General features: G+C 41.1%; 1 protein-coding gene across 1 annotated transcript; it reads right to left on the bottom strand.

Annotated features, from left to right (window-relative positions):
* Nucleotides 1-5,684: 5,684 nt before the first annotated feature.
* pip4k2ca (phosphatidylinositol-5-phosphate 4-kinase, type II, gamma a) lies at nucleotides 5,685-16,195 on the bottom strand. Its single transcript, XM_029722616.1, has 10 exons — nucleotides 15,767-16,195; nucleotides 15,095-15,192; nucleotides 14,767-14,863; nucleotides 14,384-14,533; nucleotides 9,765-9,911; nucleotides 9,427-9,465; nucleotides 8,376-8,489; nucleotides 7,927-8,191; nucleotides 7,632-7,735; nucleotides 5,685-7,248 (listed from the first exon to the last, which is right to left on the bottom strand). The coding sequence occupies exons 1-10, from the start codon at nucleotides 15,917-15,919 to the stop codon at nucleotides 7,168-7,170; spliced, it is 1,248 nt and encodes a 415-aa protein (XP_029578476.1). The 5' UTR covers nucleotides 15,920-16,195; the 3' UTR covers nucleotides 5,685-7,167.
* Between the last annotated feature and the right edge of the window lie 270 nt (nucleotides 16,196-16,465).

Genomic DNA, 16,465 nt, shown 5'->3' with positions numbered 1-16,465 from the left:
ACATCTAAAGCCTTTTCTTTTGGGGTGTTGCTGTAGGCCACCAAGTGCTAACAGTCAGTATCTAAATAATGTGTGTGAAATGCTTGATAGTGTATATGATTGAAACAGAGAGGTCTACTTTCTTGGGGACCTGAATATTGACTGGTTTTCATCAAGCTGTCCGCTCAAGAGGAAGCTTCTCACTGTAACCAGTGCCTGTAATCTGGTTCAGGTTATTAATCAACCTACCAGGGTGTTTACAAACACTACAGGAACAAGATCATCCACATGTATTGATCCCATTTTAAGTAATACTGTACAACTTTGTTCTAAAGCTGTATCCGTACCCATTGGATGCAGTGATCACAATATAGTGTCTACATCCAGGAAAGCCAAAGTTACAACAGCTGGGCCTAAAATAGTATATAAGAGATCATACAAAAGATTTTGCTGTGACTCTTATGTGGATGATGTAAAAAATATTTGTTGGTCTGATGTGATTAATGAGGAGCATCCAGACGCTGCACTTGATGAATTTATGAAATTGCTTCTTCAATTATTGATAAACATGCACCTGTTAAGAGACTGACTGTTAGAGCTGTTAAAGCTCGATGGATTGGTGAGGAATTGAAAAACTGAATGGTTGAAAGAGATGGGGCAAAAGACATGGCTAATAAGTCTGGCTGCACATCTGACTAGCTTACTTACTGCAAATTGAGAAATTATGTGACTAAACTCAACAAAAAGAAGAAACTGTATTATGAAGCCAAGTTCAATGATATAAAAAACTTTGGTGTACTTTAAATGAAATTATGGGCAGAAAGACAAATTCAACTCTTTCATCAAATCAGATGGCTTATTCATCACGAAACCATTTGATGTTGCCAATTATTTTTATGATTATTTAATTGGCAAAGTGGGCAAACTTAGGCAGGAAATGCCAACAACGAACAGTGAGCAATTGTATTCATGCATAAAAAAAACTAATAATGAAAGAAAAGCATTGCAAGTTTGAATTTTGTAAAGTTAGTGTGGGAGAGGTGGAACAATTATTGTTATTGATCAATAATGACAAACCTCCTGGCATTAGATGGAAAGCTACTGAGGATGGTAACAGACTATAGCCACTCCTATCTGTCATTGTCCTCAGGCCTGGAGAGAAGCCAAAGTAATTCCACTACACAAGAATGGTAAAGCGGCCTTTACTGGTTCTATCAGCAGACCTATAAGCTTGCTGCCAGCTGTTGGAAAAAATTGTGTTTGACCAAATACAATGCTATTTCTCTGTAAACAAATTAACAACAGACTTTCAGCATGCTTATAGAGAAGGGCACTCAACATGTACTGCACTGACACAAATGACATATGATTGGTTGAAAGAAATTGATAATAAGAAGATTGTGGGAACTGTACTGTTAGATTTCAGTGCAGCCTTTGATATTATTGACCATAACCTGTTGTTAAAAAAATGTATGTGTTATGGCTTTTCAACCTCTGCCATATCGTGGATTCAGAGCTATCTATCTATCTAATAGAACTCAAGGGATTTTCTTTAATGGAAGCTTTTCTAATGTCAAACATGTAAATTGTGGTGTACCACAGGGCAGCACTCTAGACCCTCTAATCTTTTATATTTTTACCAATGACCTGCCACTGGCATTAAACAAAGCATGTGTCCATGTATGCTGATGATTCAACCATATACGCATCAGCAACCACAGCTAATGAAGTCACTGAAACCCTTAACAAAGAGTTGCAGTCTGTTTTGGAATAGGTGGCCAGTAATAAACTGGTCCTGAACATCACTAAAACTGAGAGCATTGTATTTGGTACAAATCATTCCTTAAGTTCTTGACCTCAGCTGAATCTGGTAATGAAGGATGTGGCTGTTGAACAAGTTAAGGAGACTAAATTACTTGCCGTTACTTTAGATTGTAAACTGTCATGGTCAAAACATATAGATTCAATGGTTGTAAAGATGGGGAGAGGTCTGGCTGTAATAAAGAGATGCTCTGCTTTTTTGACACCACACTCCAAAAAAGCAAGTTCTGCAGGCTCTAGTTTCGTCTAATCTTGATTATTGTCCAGTCGTGTGGTGCGGCAGTGCGGCAAGGAAAGACCTAGTTAAGCTGCAGCTGACCCAGAACAGAGCGGCACGTTTTGCTCTTAATTGTAATGAGGGCTGATATAAATACTATGCATACCAGTCTCTCTTGGCTAAGAGTTGAGGAGAGACTGACTGCATCACTTCTTTTATAAGAAACAATGTTGAAAATCCCAAATTGCTTGCCGTCAATTTACACACAGCTCTGACACACACACTTATCCCACCAGACATGCCACCAGGGGTCTTTTCACAGTCCCCAAATCCAGAACAAATTCAAGAAAGCATACAGTATTACATAGAGCCTTAATTGCATGGAACTTCCTTCCATCTCATAATGCTCAAATAAACAGCAAACCTGGTGTAAAAAAAAATGATAATGCAACACCTCGCGGCACAACGCCTCTCCCCTGTTTGACCTAGATAGTTTGTGTGAATGCATTAATATGTAGGCTACGTGTGACTTAAACATTTTTTTATGTAGTGCTGTCTTTGAGATGTTCTTGTCTATTGATGTTCTGTATTATGTCATTCTGTATTATGTTTCATATTTTGTGTGGACCCCAGGAAGAGTAGCTGCTGCTTTTGCAACAGCTAATGGGGAGCCTAATAAAATACCAAATGACCCAACACACTTCAAGGCTGTGTAAGGGCTATTTTACCAAGAAGGACAGTGATGAAGTGCTGCATCAGATGACCTTGCCTCCACAATCCCCCGACATCAGCCAAATTGAGATGTTTGGGATGAGTCGGACCGTAGAGTGAAGAAAAAGTAGCCAACAAGTGCTCAGCATATGTGGGAACTCCTTCAAGAATGTTGGAAAAGCATTCCAGGTGAAGCTGGTTGAGAGAATGCCAAGAGTGTGCAAAGAATCTCAAATATAAAATACATTTTGATTTGTTACTACATGGTTATTTTTTCCCCCCTCCTTTATTTAACTAGGCAAGTCAGTTAAGAACAAATTCTTATTTTCAATGACGGCCCAGGAACAGTGGGTTAACTGCCTGTTCAGGGGCAGAACGATAGTTTTGTACCTTGTCAGCTCGGGGCTTCGAACTTGCAACCTTTCGGTCACTAGTCCATCGCTCTAACCACTAGGCTACCCTGCCACCCCAATATGTTATTTCATAGTTTTGATGTCTTCACTATTATTCTACAACGTAGAAAATAGTAGAAATAAAAACCCTTGAACGAGTAGGCGTTCTAAAACTTTTGACCGGTAGTGTATATGCACCAAAATGAGCTGTTTCTCTGAGTTGCCTTGTGAAATTCTAACACTTTAAGGTCGTATCTTATAACTTAGCGAGTCATGTTGGTAAAAAAACAAGCTTTCAAATGATGCCCACCTAACTCAGATTGCAATTTGTAATGTACAGTTCTTGGATTGAGTAAACATCAGTACGTGTGTGATGGTGAGGATGCAGGGTTATGTTCCAAACAAAACAGGTGTGCTTTTCCCTAGTTCCTCAACGGCACAGATAGGATGTTAACAAAAATATATACACCTTGGTTGAAGATTCTTCATTGAGTCATAAAAGTGCAATGAAATTACATAGGAACTGTGCACTTTGGAGAGGTGTGTGTGTGTGTGTGGCCACTTGAGCCACGTTTGAGGAGTTAGCGAGGAAACTCGGGCCAACTGAGTTCAAATCGGGATAACCAGTAGCACGAAAATGGCTCATCTCAGCTCAATTTATATGGCAACAAATTGTTCAGAAGTTACCTGCTCCGGGGCAGGGTAACTCAGGGATAACTCCATTTATCCTGAATGAAGTGTCTGAGCAGCGAGTTGAGGACCAATGAAGTCAGATTCCCTCCCTCTCGCAAAGACTCATCATTCCCTTCATTTGACAAAAACTGATTAAATATTTGATTAACCAAATGTTTGTGTAAAAAAATAAGTTATTAACATACCTATCCCATTAAGTAATGACAGAATGCTTTTGAAACTTCACCCACAAAATGTGTATGACCTAATAATTATTATATCAAGAGTGGGGAAAAAAAATGTGCTTGTGCATTGAAAAGCACAACAAAGCACACCAAAGACTGATGCTTGTCATATTTCTTCTGTAAAACAAAAAAACATTTAAATGTAGCCCTATTCGTATAGGCCAATACACATGAGCGTCAATGGTTACATTTCTGTACAAAAAACACAAAAACAGTTTCGTTGGTATGGAAGGCTATGTGATATACAAAAAAAAGTCAATAGGGTAGGACAATGCCAGGAAGCCCCCTTAGCCGTAGAGGGGCGGTGAATGGAAGAGAGTAGGGGGACGTAGGAAGCCTGTGGTAAATCAAACCTCAGAGGAAACAAGCCCTTTAACCCAAACCCCCTTCCAACCTATTCCCCTCTCTGATGGTTTGTCTCAACACCCACTTTGAAAGCACCGCTTCAACAGCAGCTTGGTAGCCAGTTGTAGGCAATGATTTTACTGACATTTCAATGGGTGGTCTCATCTACCTAAGAGGGGTCATTTTCCTGAAAGCTTCCTGGCACTAAGATCATCTTAAGGCAATTAATATGCAAATATAAAATGATCTTGGTGCTATGAATTTGGAGGGAAATCAACCACCCCTGGTCAGTTTTCTGATTGAAACAGCTGAGTAAGATAGTTGTCAACACCTGTCAGGTTAGGTGAGAGGGAAATCTTGCAAAACCCCTTTGACAACACATTGTCATCTTAGTTGGTATAACTTTAGTTATCAGCAGCAGTTCTATTTCATTTCTAAAGTAATGCATTTGTTTTTATTGATTTTTATGGAACCCAGGGCTCCCTGTAAAGCAATGGCTTTTGTAACTAAGTGGACTATCCTGGTTAAATATACACAAAACATTAATAAGCAGTCAGTACCATTGTTCTGTTCAAGAGCTCCAGTGGCTACAGCCTTCCAGGGCTCATTGTGATACTGAGCAGCACAGGAACAACATTTGTGTTGGCTGAGCTTCGTGTTAATTGCAGATTAATGGGATGTGAATGGAGCGTAGTGTTCCGACTGCCACCCTCTCTAGGTTGTCAGCATTCCTCAGCTTTTAGGTGATCTTTTCTCTCTCTCTGTCCATCCTGCTTGCTTCCCTTTGTTAAGAGCAGTCAATCCCTCTATTTTTCTAAAGCAACAGGAAAAGGTCTGTCAGCAGAATTATGGCTTCTGGAAAGAGGGGATAAACCTGTCCTTGACCTCCTCCAGTCTGTTGGGCCCTGCCTGTTATCTGTAGTCAGCATAAAAACTAAAATGACCCTAACCAAACGCACCGTCCTATCAACTGACCTGCACTAGGAATTAATAACCCTGATGTACAGGTACCCACCAAACTAGCAGAGTTTCATCCTGACCGTAAACAGGAAGGTTGAACTTCTCCATGTCCCCGTCCCAAATGGCACCCTATTCACACATCATACGTACTGCATGTATGGATAAATTCCACAAGAGAGGAAATCTCTTTCCTCCATCTTGGTTAGCTGTTTTCATTGAGCCAACCTGGTCGCCTGAACTCTGTGATTTTATGTATCCCACACTACAGGAAGATGAGGAGAGATTTGTCTACACAAGGTCTACATTATGTAAAATACATAGAAAAATATTCCAACACATTTCAGAAAATCTTTTGTAAAATATATTTTGGTCCAAAAGCCGATTAGCAAAAATATAGGCTGTGCAATCACAACGGTCACAAGGCATCACATATTCCTACTGTACCTATTCAGCCCCATCAGTGTATTCAACTTCTATACTAGAAAACTCGACATCACACATTTAAGGCTATGGAATTGCATAAAGCAGCTGAAATGTAGTGCTATATTCTACGAGTAACACATAATACCAAGCTGGTTCTTCAGTGGAGTATCAATTAGTAGTAGTCAAATTTGACCAAGGCATAGGCCATCGATCTCTACTGATCTTTAATTCTAGTCTGGTCCCAGATCTGTTTGCGCACTTGCCAACTCCATTGCTGTCATTGTCAAGACAAAACATGTTTGCCATGACAATGTGTGAAAGGCAGTTGGTATGATGGCATAGAGAGACTGGTGCTCAAGCTACTTTTACTCCCCATCATTCTTGAGAAGTGCTTCTTTTAAAAATGCTGTTTGATGCGCCAAAAAATGCGCAGCAATCAATATGTTCAAAAGAACATTTTGTCAGTCAAACAATGGGTTCTGGTCCCAAGTCCAATCATGATAGCGAAATGCTCAATGTTTCCCCTATATTCATTCAGTAGCGGGGAACCACCGCTGAAACATTTACATATCATTTCTGCAGACGCGCTTTTAAATAGATAAGTCATTGGCTCAATGACTAGAAGTCTATGGGAACAGCTAGAATGTCCCGTCACCCCAGCTACCCTTGCCCCCACTGCTGAAATTCTAGGGGAAACACAGACTCCATATGATCCAATGTGAGATGAGGGATGTTCATGTCAAATCCCACAAGGCTTTCCCTTTGAGACAAAGTGCTCTGATATTTACTGTAGGGTTCACTACACTGATATGTTCCCATGTCCAGTTATATTAGCATACTCACTCAGTAGATCGGACCAATCCAGGGTCGTGTTCAGTAGCACTAAAATAGCCATGATTTCTTATTGGACAAGTTCAGGTAGTTAGTACCTAGTCATTGGTAGTGTTGTACCTTCCTGTTTCACTCAGTTTCAAACCTTTTCTCCTGTCTGGTGCTAATAAATGGACACAACCCAGGATTTCAACTGACTGGGTTAAAGGGTCAATCAGGGATTCAATCAGGGATTCAAACAACAAGAAAGCAGTCAATGTATCATTCTCAGGTTGTCCCATTAAGTCTAATCAATCCTTTTCAGTGTAACATCTCTAGGACACAAGCAGCAGTATTTGCCGAAGTACCCTTGGCTCCAAAGTCAGTCAGAGTGCTTATCACATTCTTCTCATAAATATCAGTCAGTAATACATTACAACAATGGAAAGTGTCTGGTGTGGTCTGTGTGTGTGTGTACATTTTTTGGGGCAATGTTTCATGATATAAATGTATAGCAGAACAAAAGTAAAAGAAAAACCTTAATCTAAATGGGAAAAGGTTTGGTTGTAGCAGTGGTGGTTATAACGTCCCGCTATGCAAAGATGTTGGAGATGAAATCACGAAATCGCTTGGCATACTGTTCTGGGTGGACAGTGGAGATTTCAGCACCAGCCTGTAGCGAGGCATAGAGAAGGGATAACGTCAGACTGAACATCTCATATTAGGAATGAAAAGTATCAATGAAATGCTAATTTTACAGTTGAATTTGAACAAATAAAAGGTATCTAATACGAGATACTAATCTCAGGTGTGATCAGCCCAACATTGGAAAACAAGGGTAAAGAAGACAATTGGGATTAGGTAACTTCCAATTATTTATGAATAGAGAATGACGTTAGAAAAGCAGTAATGGACACAGTATGCAATGAGAATTACATTGCATCTAATATCATAAGGTGGAATGAAAGCAAATTTCTCAATATATTCCTAGCATTCTGAATCTAAATGATATCTAATAGGACAGACCCTAACTAACCCCCCTTCCTTCTCACTCACCCCATGCTTGACAGTTTTGGCTGCGTGAGCGGCTTTCTTCTTGGTGTCGTACTGTGTCAGAACGTCTATCAGACCCATGAAGTACACCTCCCTCTGAGGGGCTCCTGAGGTGGGAAACAGAGAGAGATGCAAAATAGTCACTGCTCAAAAACACAAATTACCCAGATTGCAGTGTAGCTGTAAATCCATGACTGGAGTAAAATCATAAGTGAATTCAATTCAGTAGGTAAATGGAGAATCCAATTGCTTGAATTGATCCCAACCGTGTAATTTACCAACTTTGCCTGGAACTCACCAGGGGCACTCCTCATGGCGTACACATCCACGTAGGGGTCAAATTCCCCGGGCTCCAGGGGCTTGCAGGAGGCCATGTAGCCAGCGATGCCCTCAGGAGACGTACCGTAGGAGCCCACGTTAGGGGCCTGCGTCAGGCCATTCTCAGGCTCCCCCTCTTCCTCATTGGAGGGCTCCTCTCCTTCCTCCTCCTCCCTCTCAGCCCGCCCCACGTCGTGGATACCCAACAGCAGGCTGTAGTCCATGATCTTTAGCTTGACCAGAAACTACAGGACACACCAAACGATTACTATGGATGGAGATGATGGTATCATGGTAACAAACAATGTCTCTACTACCACCTTGTGGTAGATTCTTAAAATAGGATAGGCAGGCAGGTTCTAGTACTGAAAACTAGAAACACAAATTATAATTCTAGTTCCCCTTCTAGTTCTGTGGAGGTCACCTTACCTCCACATCTCTGTTGAGTTTCTCCATGACCTTCTCCTTCTGCTCCTCGTTCACGTACACCTTCTGCATGTTGTTTCTGAAGTCCATGTCCTTGTAGGTGGGGAGCTCTTTCACCTGAGGGACAGTTATGAAACATTGGAAAATCCACATGCATCTGTTTCAAAGAAAGTAATGACATGAATTTAGAAAATGTACTGTGGGTGCGTAATAAAACTAGTCCCTAAGAAAGGCAATTTTCACATGTACACTACTGTTCAAAAGTTTGGGGTCAGTTAGAAATGTCCTTGTTTTTGAAAGAAAATCACATTGACATTGAGACTGGTATTTTGCAGGTACTATTTAATGAAGCTGCCAGTTGAGGACATGTGAGGCGTCTGTTTCTCAAACTAGACACTAATGTACTTGTCCTCTTGCTCAGTTGTGCACCGGGGCCTCCTACTCCTCTTTCTATTCTGGTTTGTGCCAGTTTGCCCTGTTCTGTGAAGGGAGTAGTACACAGCGTTGTACCAGATCTTCAGTTTCTTGGCAATTTCTCTCATGGAATAGCCTTCATTTCTCAGAACAAGAATAGACTGACGAGTTTCAGAAGAAAGTTCTTTGTTTCTAGCCATTTTGAGCCTGTAATCGAACCCACAAATGCCGATGCTCCAGATACTCAACTAGTCTAAAGGGCAGTTTTATTGCTTCTTTAAATCAGAACAACAGTTTTCAGCTGTGCTAACATAATTGCAAAAGGGTTTTCTAATGATCAATTAGCCTTTAAAAATGATAAACTTGGATTAGCTAACACAACATGCCACTGGAACACAGGTGTGACGGTTGCTGATAAGGGCCTCTGTACGCTTATGTAGATATTCTATTACAAATCAGCCGTTTCCAGCTACAATAGTCATTTACAACATTAATGTCTACACGGTATTTCTGATCAATTTGATGTTATTTTAATGGACAGAAAAATGCTTTTCTTTCAAAAACAAGGACATTTCTAAGTGACCAAACTTTTGAACGGTAGTGTATGGTTGGGTGAGATACACATCCTTAGTTGTCTTACCCGCTCTTTGTCACTTGCTTCACGAGACACCAGAGAGCCCTGAATATCAATAAGATAAGAGGTTAATAGGCAAGGTCAGGGATTATATGACCTCTGAGTAGAAATCATGAAGTGGATAATAAAACAAGCATTATATAACAGGTGAGTCTAGGGTAACCTTACCTAAATGCCCAGGTTTCCCAGAAATCCCAGTTGGAATATGCAAAAATCCCAAATCCTCCAATCAAGAATTCTGGAAAACCTGGAAGTTGTGTATATCTAGGTGTGTGTGTGTGTGTGTGTCTCTCTCTCACCTTGACGTTGTACTGTGTGTGCTTGCGTGAGTCTCTCCCTCTTACCTTAAGGTCGTACTTCCTGTGCACCACCAGTCTGTGACTGAACATGTTCCTCATGACGATCAGGTAGGTCTCCTCATTCTCCACACCCACGCGATACATCCCCAGGAACTGGGGAAGCAGAGTGCTGCCGTGGCACTTCACTATGTGCTGCAGCCAGGGAGAAGACAGGAAAGAATGAACGGCAAATAGACTATGGTTGTGTCTGAAATGGCACCCATAGGGTCGTGGTAAAAAAAAAAAAACACACCAGTACTGTCCAAAGTACATTCATTATGCATTCACATGACATGACTCCTTTCACCCTTGGTTGAAGATGAAATTGAAATGTTTTTCAACCAAACTGCTCTCTCCATCTCCCTGTCTTACGTCCTGTCCCTCTTTCAGTCTCTATCCAGGTTACAAATGTGTCCCCACGCAGACTGATCTATTAAAAAAGGGACACACTTTAAACTGACCTCATTCAGAGTCTCCTGACTGGAACACAATGTAGCTAGCAGAATGCTAACAAAAGATATGATGCTTTGAAGAGACTACGGTACTATTTATACTCTCCGCTTCTATTCTTCGTGGTCTGCATGGAGCCAAAGTGAGCAGTAGTGGTAATGTGGATGGGATACAAGGTAAACAACGCCCCCAGGACCCATAAGCCAAGTCCCAAATCGCACCCTACTTTCCCTATATAGTACACTACTTTTGCTGACCTGACAACCTTGAAGAATGAGTACCACTTCAATGAGGCAGCGGCACCCCCTGCTCTGCAGACCCCACAACAGCGAGCATGCCACACCCACTCTGCTCAAATCATAGGCAAATGGCATTTTTTTGCCTAATAATGATGTTGGCAGAAGATTGGCTCAGTATAAATGGTAGGTTTTAGACTTATGGGTACTTTGTAATCATTGGCTGCTCTTCAGTAGCTCACTAGAAATACATGTAAAATGTACAATCAGGGCTCTCCCTAGGATTTTCTGACAAGGTGGTGCAGATGTAGGCTTAAGGTTTGGTAGGGGGAGGTCCTGAGGGTGTCAGTCAACTTCCCCCTCAGGAAGTTGGAGCATTTAGCATTTTTGAAAAACCTGTGACTGCCATTTCCTGAAACCTAGAGTCTTAAATGATACTGAATAAAAATATAAAATGCAACATGAAACAATTTCAAAGATTTTACTGAGTTACACTTCATATGAGGAAATCAGTCACTTGAAATACATGCATTAAGCCCTAATCTATGGATTTCACATGACTGGGAATACACATACGCATCTGTTGGTCACAGATACCTGTAGGGGTGTGGATCAGAAAACCAGTCAGCATCTGGTGTGATCATTTGCCTAATGCAGCGTGACATCTCCTTTGCATAGAGTTGTTCAGAATGTTGATTGCAGCTCGTGGAATGTTGTCCCACTCCACTTCAATGGCTGTGTGAAGTTGCTCAATATTGGCGGGAACTGGAACACGCTGTCGTACACGTAGATCCAGAGCATCCAAACATGCTAAATGGGTGACATGTCTGGTGAGTATGCAGGCCATGGAAAAACTGGGACATTTTCAGCTTCCAGGAAGTGTGTACAGATCCTTGCGACATGGGGTCGTGCATTACCATGCTAAAACATGAGGTAATGTTTAATGAATGGCGTGACAATGGGCCTCAGGATCTCGTCACGGTATCACTGTGCATCCAAATTGCCATCAATAAAATGCTATTATGTTCGTTCACCGTAGCTTATGGCTGCCCATACCATAACCCCACCATGCACACACTGTTCACAACGTTGACGTCAGCAAACCGCTTGCCCACAAGACACCATATAGGTGGTCTGCAGTTGTGAGGCCAGTTGGATGTACTGCCAAATTCTCTAAAACGATGTTGGAGGCAGCTTATGGTAGAGAAATGAACATTCAATTCTCTGGCAACAGCTCTAATGGACATTCCTGCAGTCAGCATGCCAATTGCACTTTCTCAAAACTTGAGACATCAGTGGCATTGCGTTGTGACAAAACTACACATTTTTGAATGGCCTTTTATTGTCCCCAGCACAAGGTGCACCTGTGCAATTTTATTTTATTTCACCTTTATTTAACCAGGTAGGCCAGTTGAGAACAAGTTCTCATTTACAACTGCGACGTAATGATGCTGCTGTTTAATCAGCTTCTTGAAATGCCAACCTTGCCTGGTGGAAGGATTATCTTGGCAAAGAAGAAATGGCCACTAACAAGGATTTTAGAGAAATAATATTTTTGTGCATATGGAACATTTCTGGGATCTTTTATTTCAGCTCATGAAACATGGGACCAACACTTTACATGTTGCACTTATATTTTTGTTCAGTGTATATCAAACAATGTAGCCAACACGGGAGTCTTGTGTTTGATCCTAAATTAAATTGAGCTGGTCTCATTAACCACATTTCCATCCCAAGTTTTCATGCAAGTAGGGTCATACCGTATATAAAAATAAATCACGACAGCTGTGATGGAAACATTGTTTCGGTACAATTTTATATGCTGACAGATCATTTGTTAGTTCGACATGGTGGGATCTTTTTGTGTCAGTAAAATGTGCGAAATAGTGGTGGAAACACCTTTGTGCAAATATTGATATATTAACCATCATATCGAAGAAAACGCGATGGTATGGTGTGTGGTCCTCCCAATATGACTAGGGAAACCAAGCAGTTTATTAGGCTACAGATCAAATAAGTTATGATGAACTTCACAGGGTGATGAAAGTGCACAGTGATCTTGATGTTCCTTTCCTATAAATATCGAGGGTTTAATTCTGGTGACATGATGATAGATGCTTGACTGCCGTTTGACCAATAAAAATATTCTCGCTCTTATTCGTAATAATCTCATCAGGTAGAGCACCCTACCTGCAAGCTGTTGGCTGGAACACACGTACCAAGACCAGAGTAGCACATTTTCTATTTAATGCAACAGTTTTTGTGACAAAACTATCAGGTAGAGTTGAAAATGCGATGGAAAACACATTGTACTTTAGATTTTAATTCCGCACATTAACATTTTCTTCATGCGGATTGTAGAATATTTACAGGAAGATCTGTCCCCAATTGGATGGAAACCTAGATATTGACACTAACATTTTTCAAGGTTAAATTTAGGGGATAATGATTTCTAATTCATAGCCATCTTTATGTGGATACCAGTGAACATTTAAACTGGCTTAATTTAGTTTGGGGAGAACATTTTGAATAATTAAATTACTGGATGCAATGTAGAAGTCTAGTTTACTGTAGGCTATTAGAATATGAAACAACTGAACTAGGCCTATAGGAGCTTGTTACAGATCTCCATGCCTGAGCTAATCCAACAAGGCCAGAAAGTGTTCTTGCTTTGGGTGCGTTCGTAAATTCACCCTGGCCATCTACTCCGATTTCAGAGCACTCTCGTCTGACTGCCAGAGCGCAGAATAACTGATACATTTATGAACGCTCAACAGCCGTTCAATATGGCCGGTGTCGGTAAACATTTGCAAAAAAGCAGCATGAAATTGTTGCCAGCAGCACAGTTGCAATCGCCAACGCTCTGGATAACATGAAAACAGCCTAACCAGCTCTGCAAAGGCGAGTAAAATGGCCAGAGTGAGGTGTGCTCTCATTTGTGTTTGGAAGTAGCCTGCAAGCTAGCCAACATTAGCCAGTTAGCTTGGGTGCTTGACTGCTGTTGTGAGGTCAGAACACTCAGATCAACCCTACTCCTTGGCCAGAGCATCCAGTGTGCGCTCTGAACACTCCGACAGCAAAATGCTCTGAATTTACCAACTGACAATGCGGTAGAGATTATTTGTCCTCGCCCAAATCCTCGGATTAGCGCAACTCCAACTTCAGACGGTTGAGTCAAAAAATACAAACTGTGCCAACTAGAAGCCTATTTTTGCATATTTTAGGGTCATTTTTTGTACCAGCATAATTTGACCTCGAATTGCATGCATGGTATGCAAAATGTGTTCAGGTTGGCAGGTCTGCTTTTGACCAGAGCCCGATGGGTCATTTGGGATCCAACAATAGAGACGTAAAAAAAAGATTTTTGCAGTGGCACTGCAGACTTAAGAGCTCTGCTGCTCCGATAATAATAATAATAATAATAATAATAATATTGTTCATTCAGTGACAAATGACCCACGCACGCATACACTCTAGCCTAACACGGCTGTTTAAATAACCAGGGCCTCATGGTCAGAGTGCTGATGTAGGATCAGTTAAGCCTTTTTTCTTTTCTTTTTTTAAGTATAATGAATACGATTATGGACAAGGACGGCCTAATCCGACACACAAGTTTGAACACGAGCACAGAGCAAGGCAACTCGTTCCTCTGCTAACCAGAAATTCACATCTGGTGAATGGAATGGCGAGTCCAAGGCTTTCAAATGAAATGTATGCCAAAATATTTTCCCCTCTCTTTAGCCCGAATTGATTAATGCCAAGTCCAATTCGAATAGCTGCTAAATTGATGTGAAAAAGCATACTGACTAATGCATCTCCAAATATTGTCTCTCCTCGTCTAGTGATCGGCTTGCCATGCAAGCCTGTGGATGCCACACATCCACGGGCTTCAAACAGAGGTTAATTCAGCTGCCCCCAGCCTGGGGATCATTACGTTACCTGGTGGTATTCTGACAGGATGCCGTGCATGTCTGCCACGTCCTCACTAGAGATCTGCTTAATGACCAGCGTGCGGTCGTAGGAGGTCAGGAGGATCCCCTCCCCCTGGGTGTCCCCACCTCTTACGGGAGGGCTGCGGGTCAACGACACCTACAGGGATGAGAGAGAAAACAGGTGTGCTTAAAAATCAACTGCATGATGATAACCTTCATATTTATTGTTTTAATAGTCATTCGCCTAGTCCATCGGTGTGTCCCAATAACATCTTTCTCCTGAAGTCTGCACTGGTTCACTACTTCTCACAAATCTAAAAGCATTGGATGGGTGGAGGTATGGGCTAGTGGGAGTTTCCAAAGTTGTATCAAACATAGCAACACTCATACCTGGTAGTCGAGATCCTCAATTCCGAAGCGCTCCCGAAGATTGCGGAACACTTGGGGACAGTACTCTTTAAACTTAAAATGTCCTGGTAGATTCTCTCTGCAAGGGAATGTTGAACAAATTCTCAACGACTTGCAGTGTTTACTCTCCCTCTTACCAAAATTATTTCTTACTTTTTGCCATAGGTGAAAGATGAGAATATGTAACTAATTTAGTGACATATATATATATAAAATATACATATATATATATATATATATATATATATATATATATATATATGCTAATTGCATGAGAGAAACAGTATTGACAAGAGTGAGCAAACATTACTTGTTGAAGAGGTGATTGTTGACTTTGATCTTAGTGTTTGCTCTGAAGTCATCAGGCAACAGCATGACAGGAACAGGCACTTGGTTTAGGTCATTAATCTGCAGACAAACAGAAATAAGTACGGTACTCCCATTAGCTAACGTTACTAGGCTTTCATCATTGGAGAACACATAACATGGGATCATCATGACGGTTAAACATGCAGTTAATTAATAGATACCAAACAAGATGGAAATGATTTTTATGACAGCCTGCCCTATAGCCCGGCCATTAGAGACCACACAGGCTAACTTTTCTATCAGAAAATCCCATACAACAAAGTCCATGACGCGACACACTTCAGTGTCAGCTGATAGTTAGCTAGTAGCCAGCAGCAAGTTGGTTAGTTAGTTAGCCTGCTGCTAGTGTTACTGACTAAACAACTCTACCCAAAGCGTTTAGCAATCAACTAGACATTAACCCAGTTAACTTATCGGAACAGTTTGTTTAGTTAACGTTACATTTCTACTGAATGCGCATTAAGTTAGTCAGTTAGCTACGCTGACAGCTAGGTTAGATAACTATCTAGCTAACTAACTACAGCTAACAATGTAAAAATTGTCTAGCTACTGTAGCTAGCTAGTTAGGTAAGCTAGCAAAACTAACATTGAAAACATAACGTTTAATACTCACCGAATGATTTACACCCCACATAAAAACGCTCAAGACTGGGCCACTGGCACGAAAGACCTTCACCTTTTGCTGCACAAAATGTTTCTTTTTGGTTTTGGTTTTTGGAGCCAATATCACCATTGGACTGGAAACAGCGTTACCGCTGGACGCCATCGCAGAGTTTGCCTGGCTTTGCCTTGGATGTGAACTTTATATTTTCTTCTCCCGATTCTGATCTTTCGCAAACTGACTTCCCCGGTGCCACTGCGTAATGTTACCGGAGCAATCCCGTCTGAATTCAGATCAGTATTAGCTTACATTTGTGCTTGTTTTAACACTAATTTTGGATTCCAAACTAGTCTTCTTCAGATACATTCCAGTCCAGCTAGTCTCAAAAAAATATTGAGGAACTGAACTGCTGACCCCTGTTGTTTGGTCCACCTGTGTGTTCAGGTGATGGACAGTTGTGAAAAGCCAAAGAGATGTTACAATCATGTCATGTGATCTTATAGGCGGAAACTTGTCCATTTCTTTCATATAAAATGTTACTGACTAGTGACTAATGGTAATAGGCTACTAGAGCTGTCCTCAGAGTTCTGCTACACTGTAGCAATGCAGAGCTTTCCTATAAGGAGAACAAAGTTAGACTATGAAAGTAAATGAGCTAAATCCTGCATATGTGCAGTACTTGAGCTTTCCAAAGACAAATTCCATAGAAGA

Source organism: Salmo trutta, chromosome 30 (assembly GCF_901001165.1).
Source record: "Salmo trutta chromosome 30, fSalTru1.1, whole genome shotgun sequence".
Taxonomy (NCBI): domain Eukaryota; kingdom Metazoa; phylum Chordata; class Actinopteri; order Salmoniformes; family Salmonidae; genus Salmo; species Salmo trutta.
This window is presented reverse-complemented; position numbering and strand designations above follow the sequence as displayed.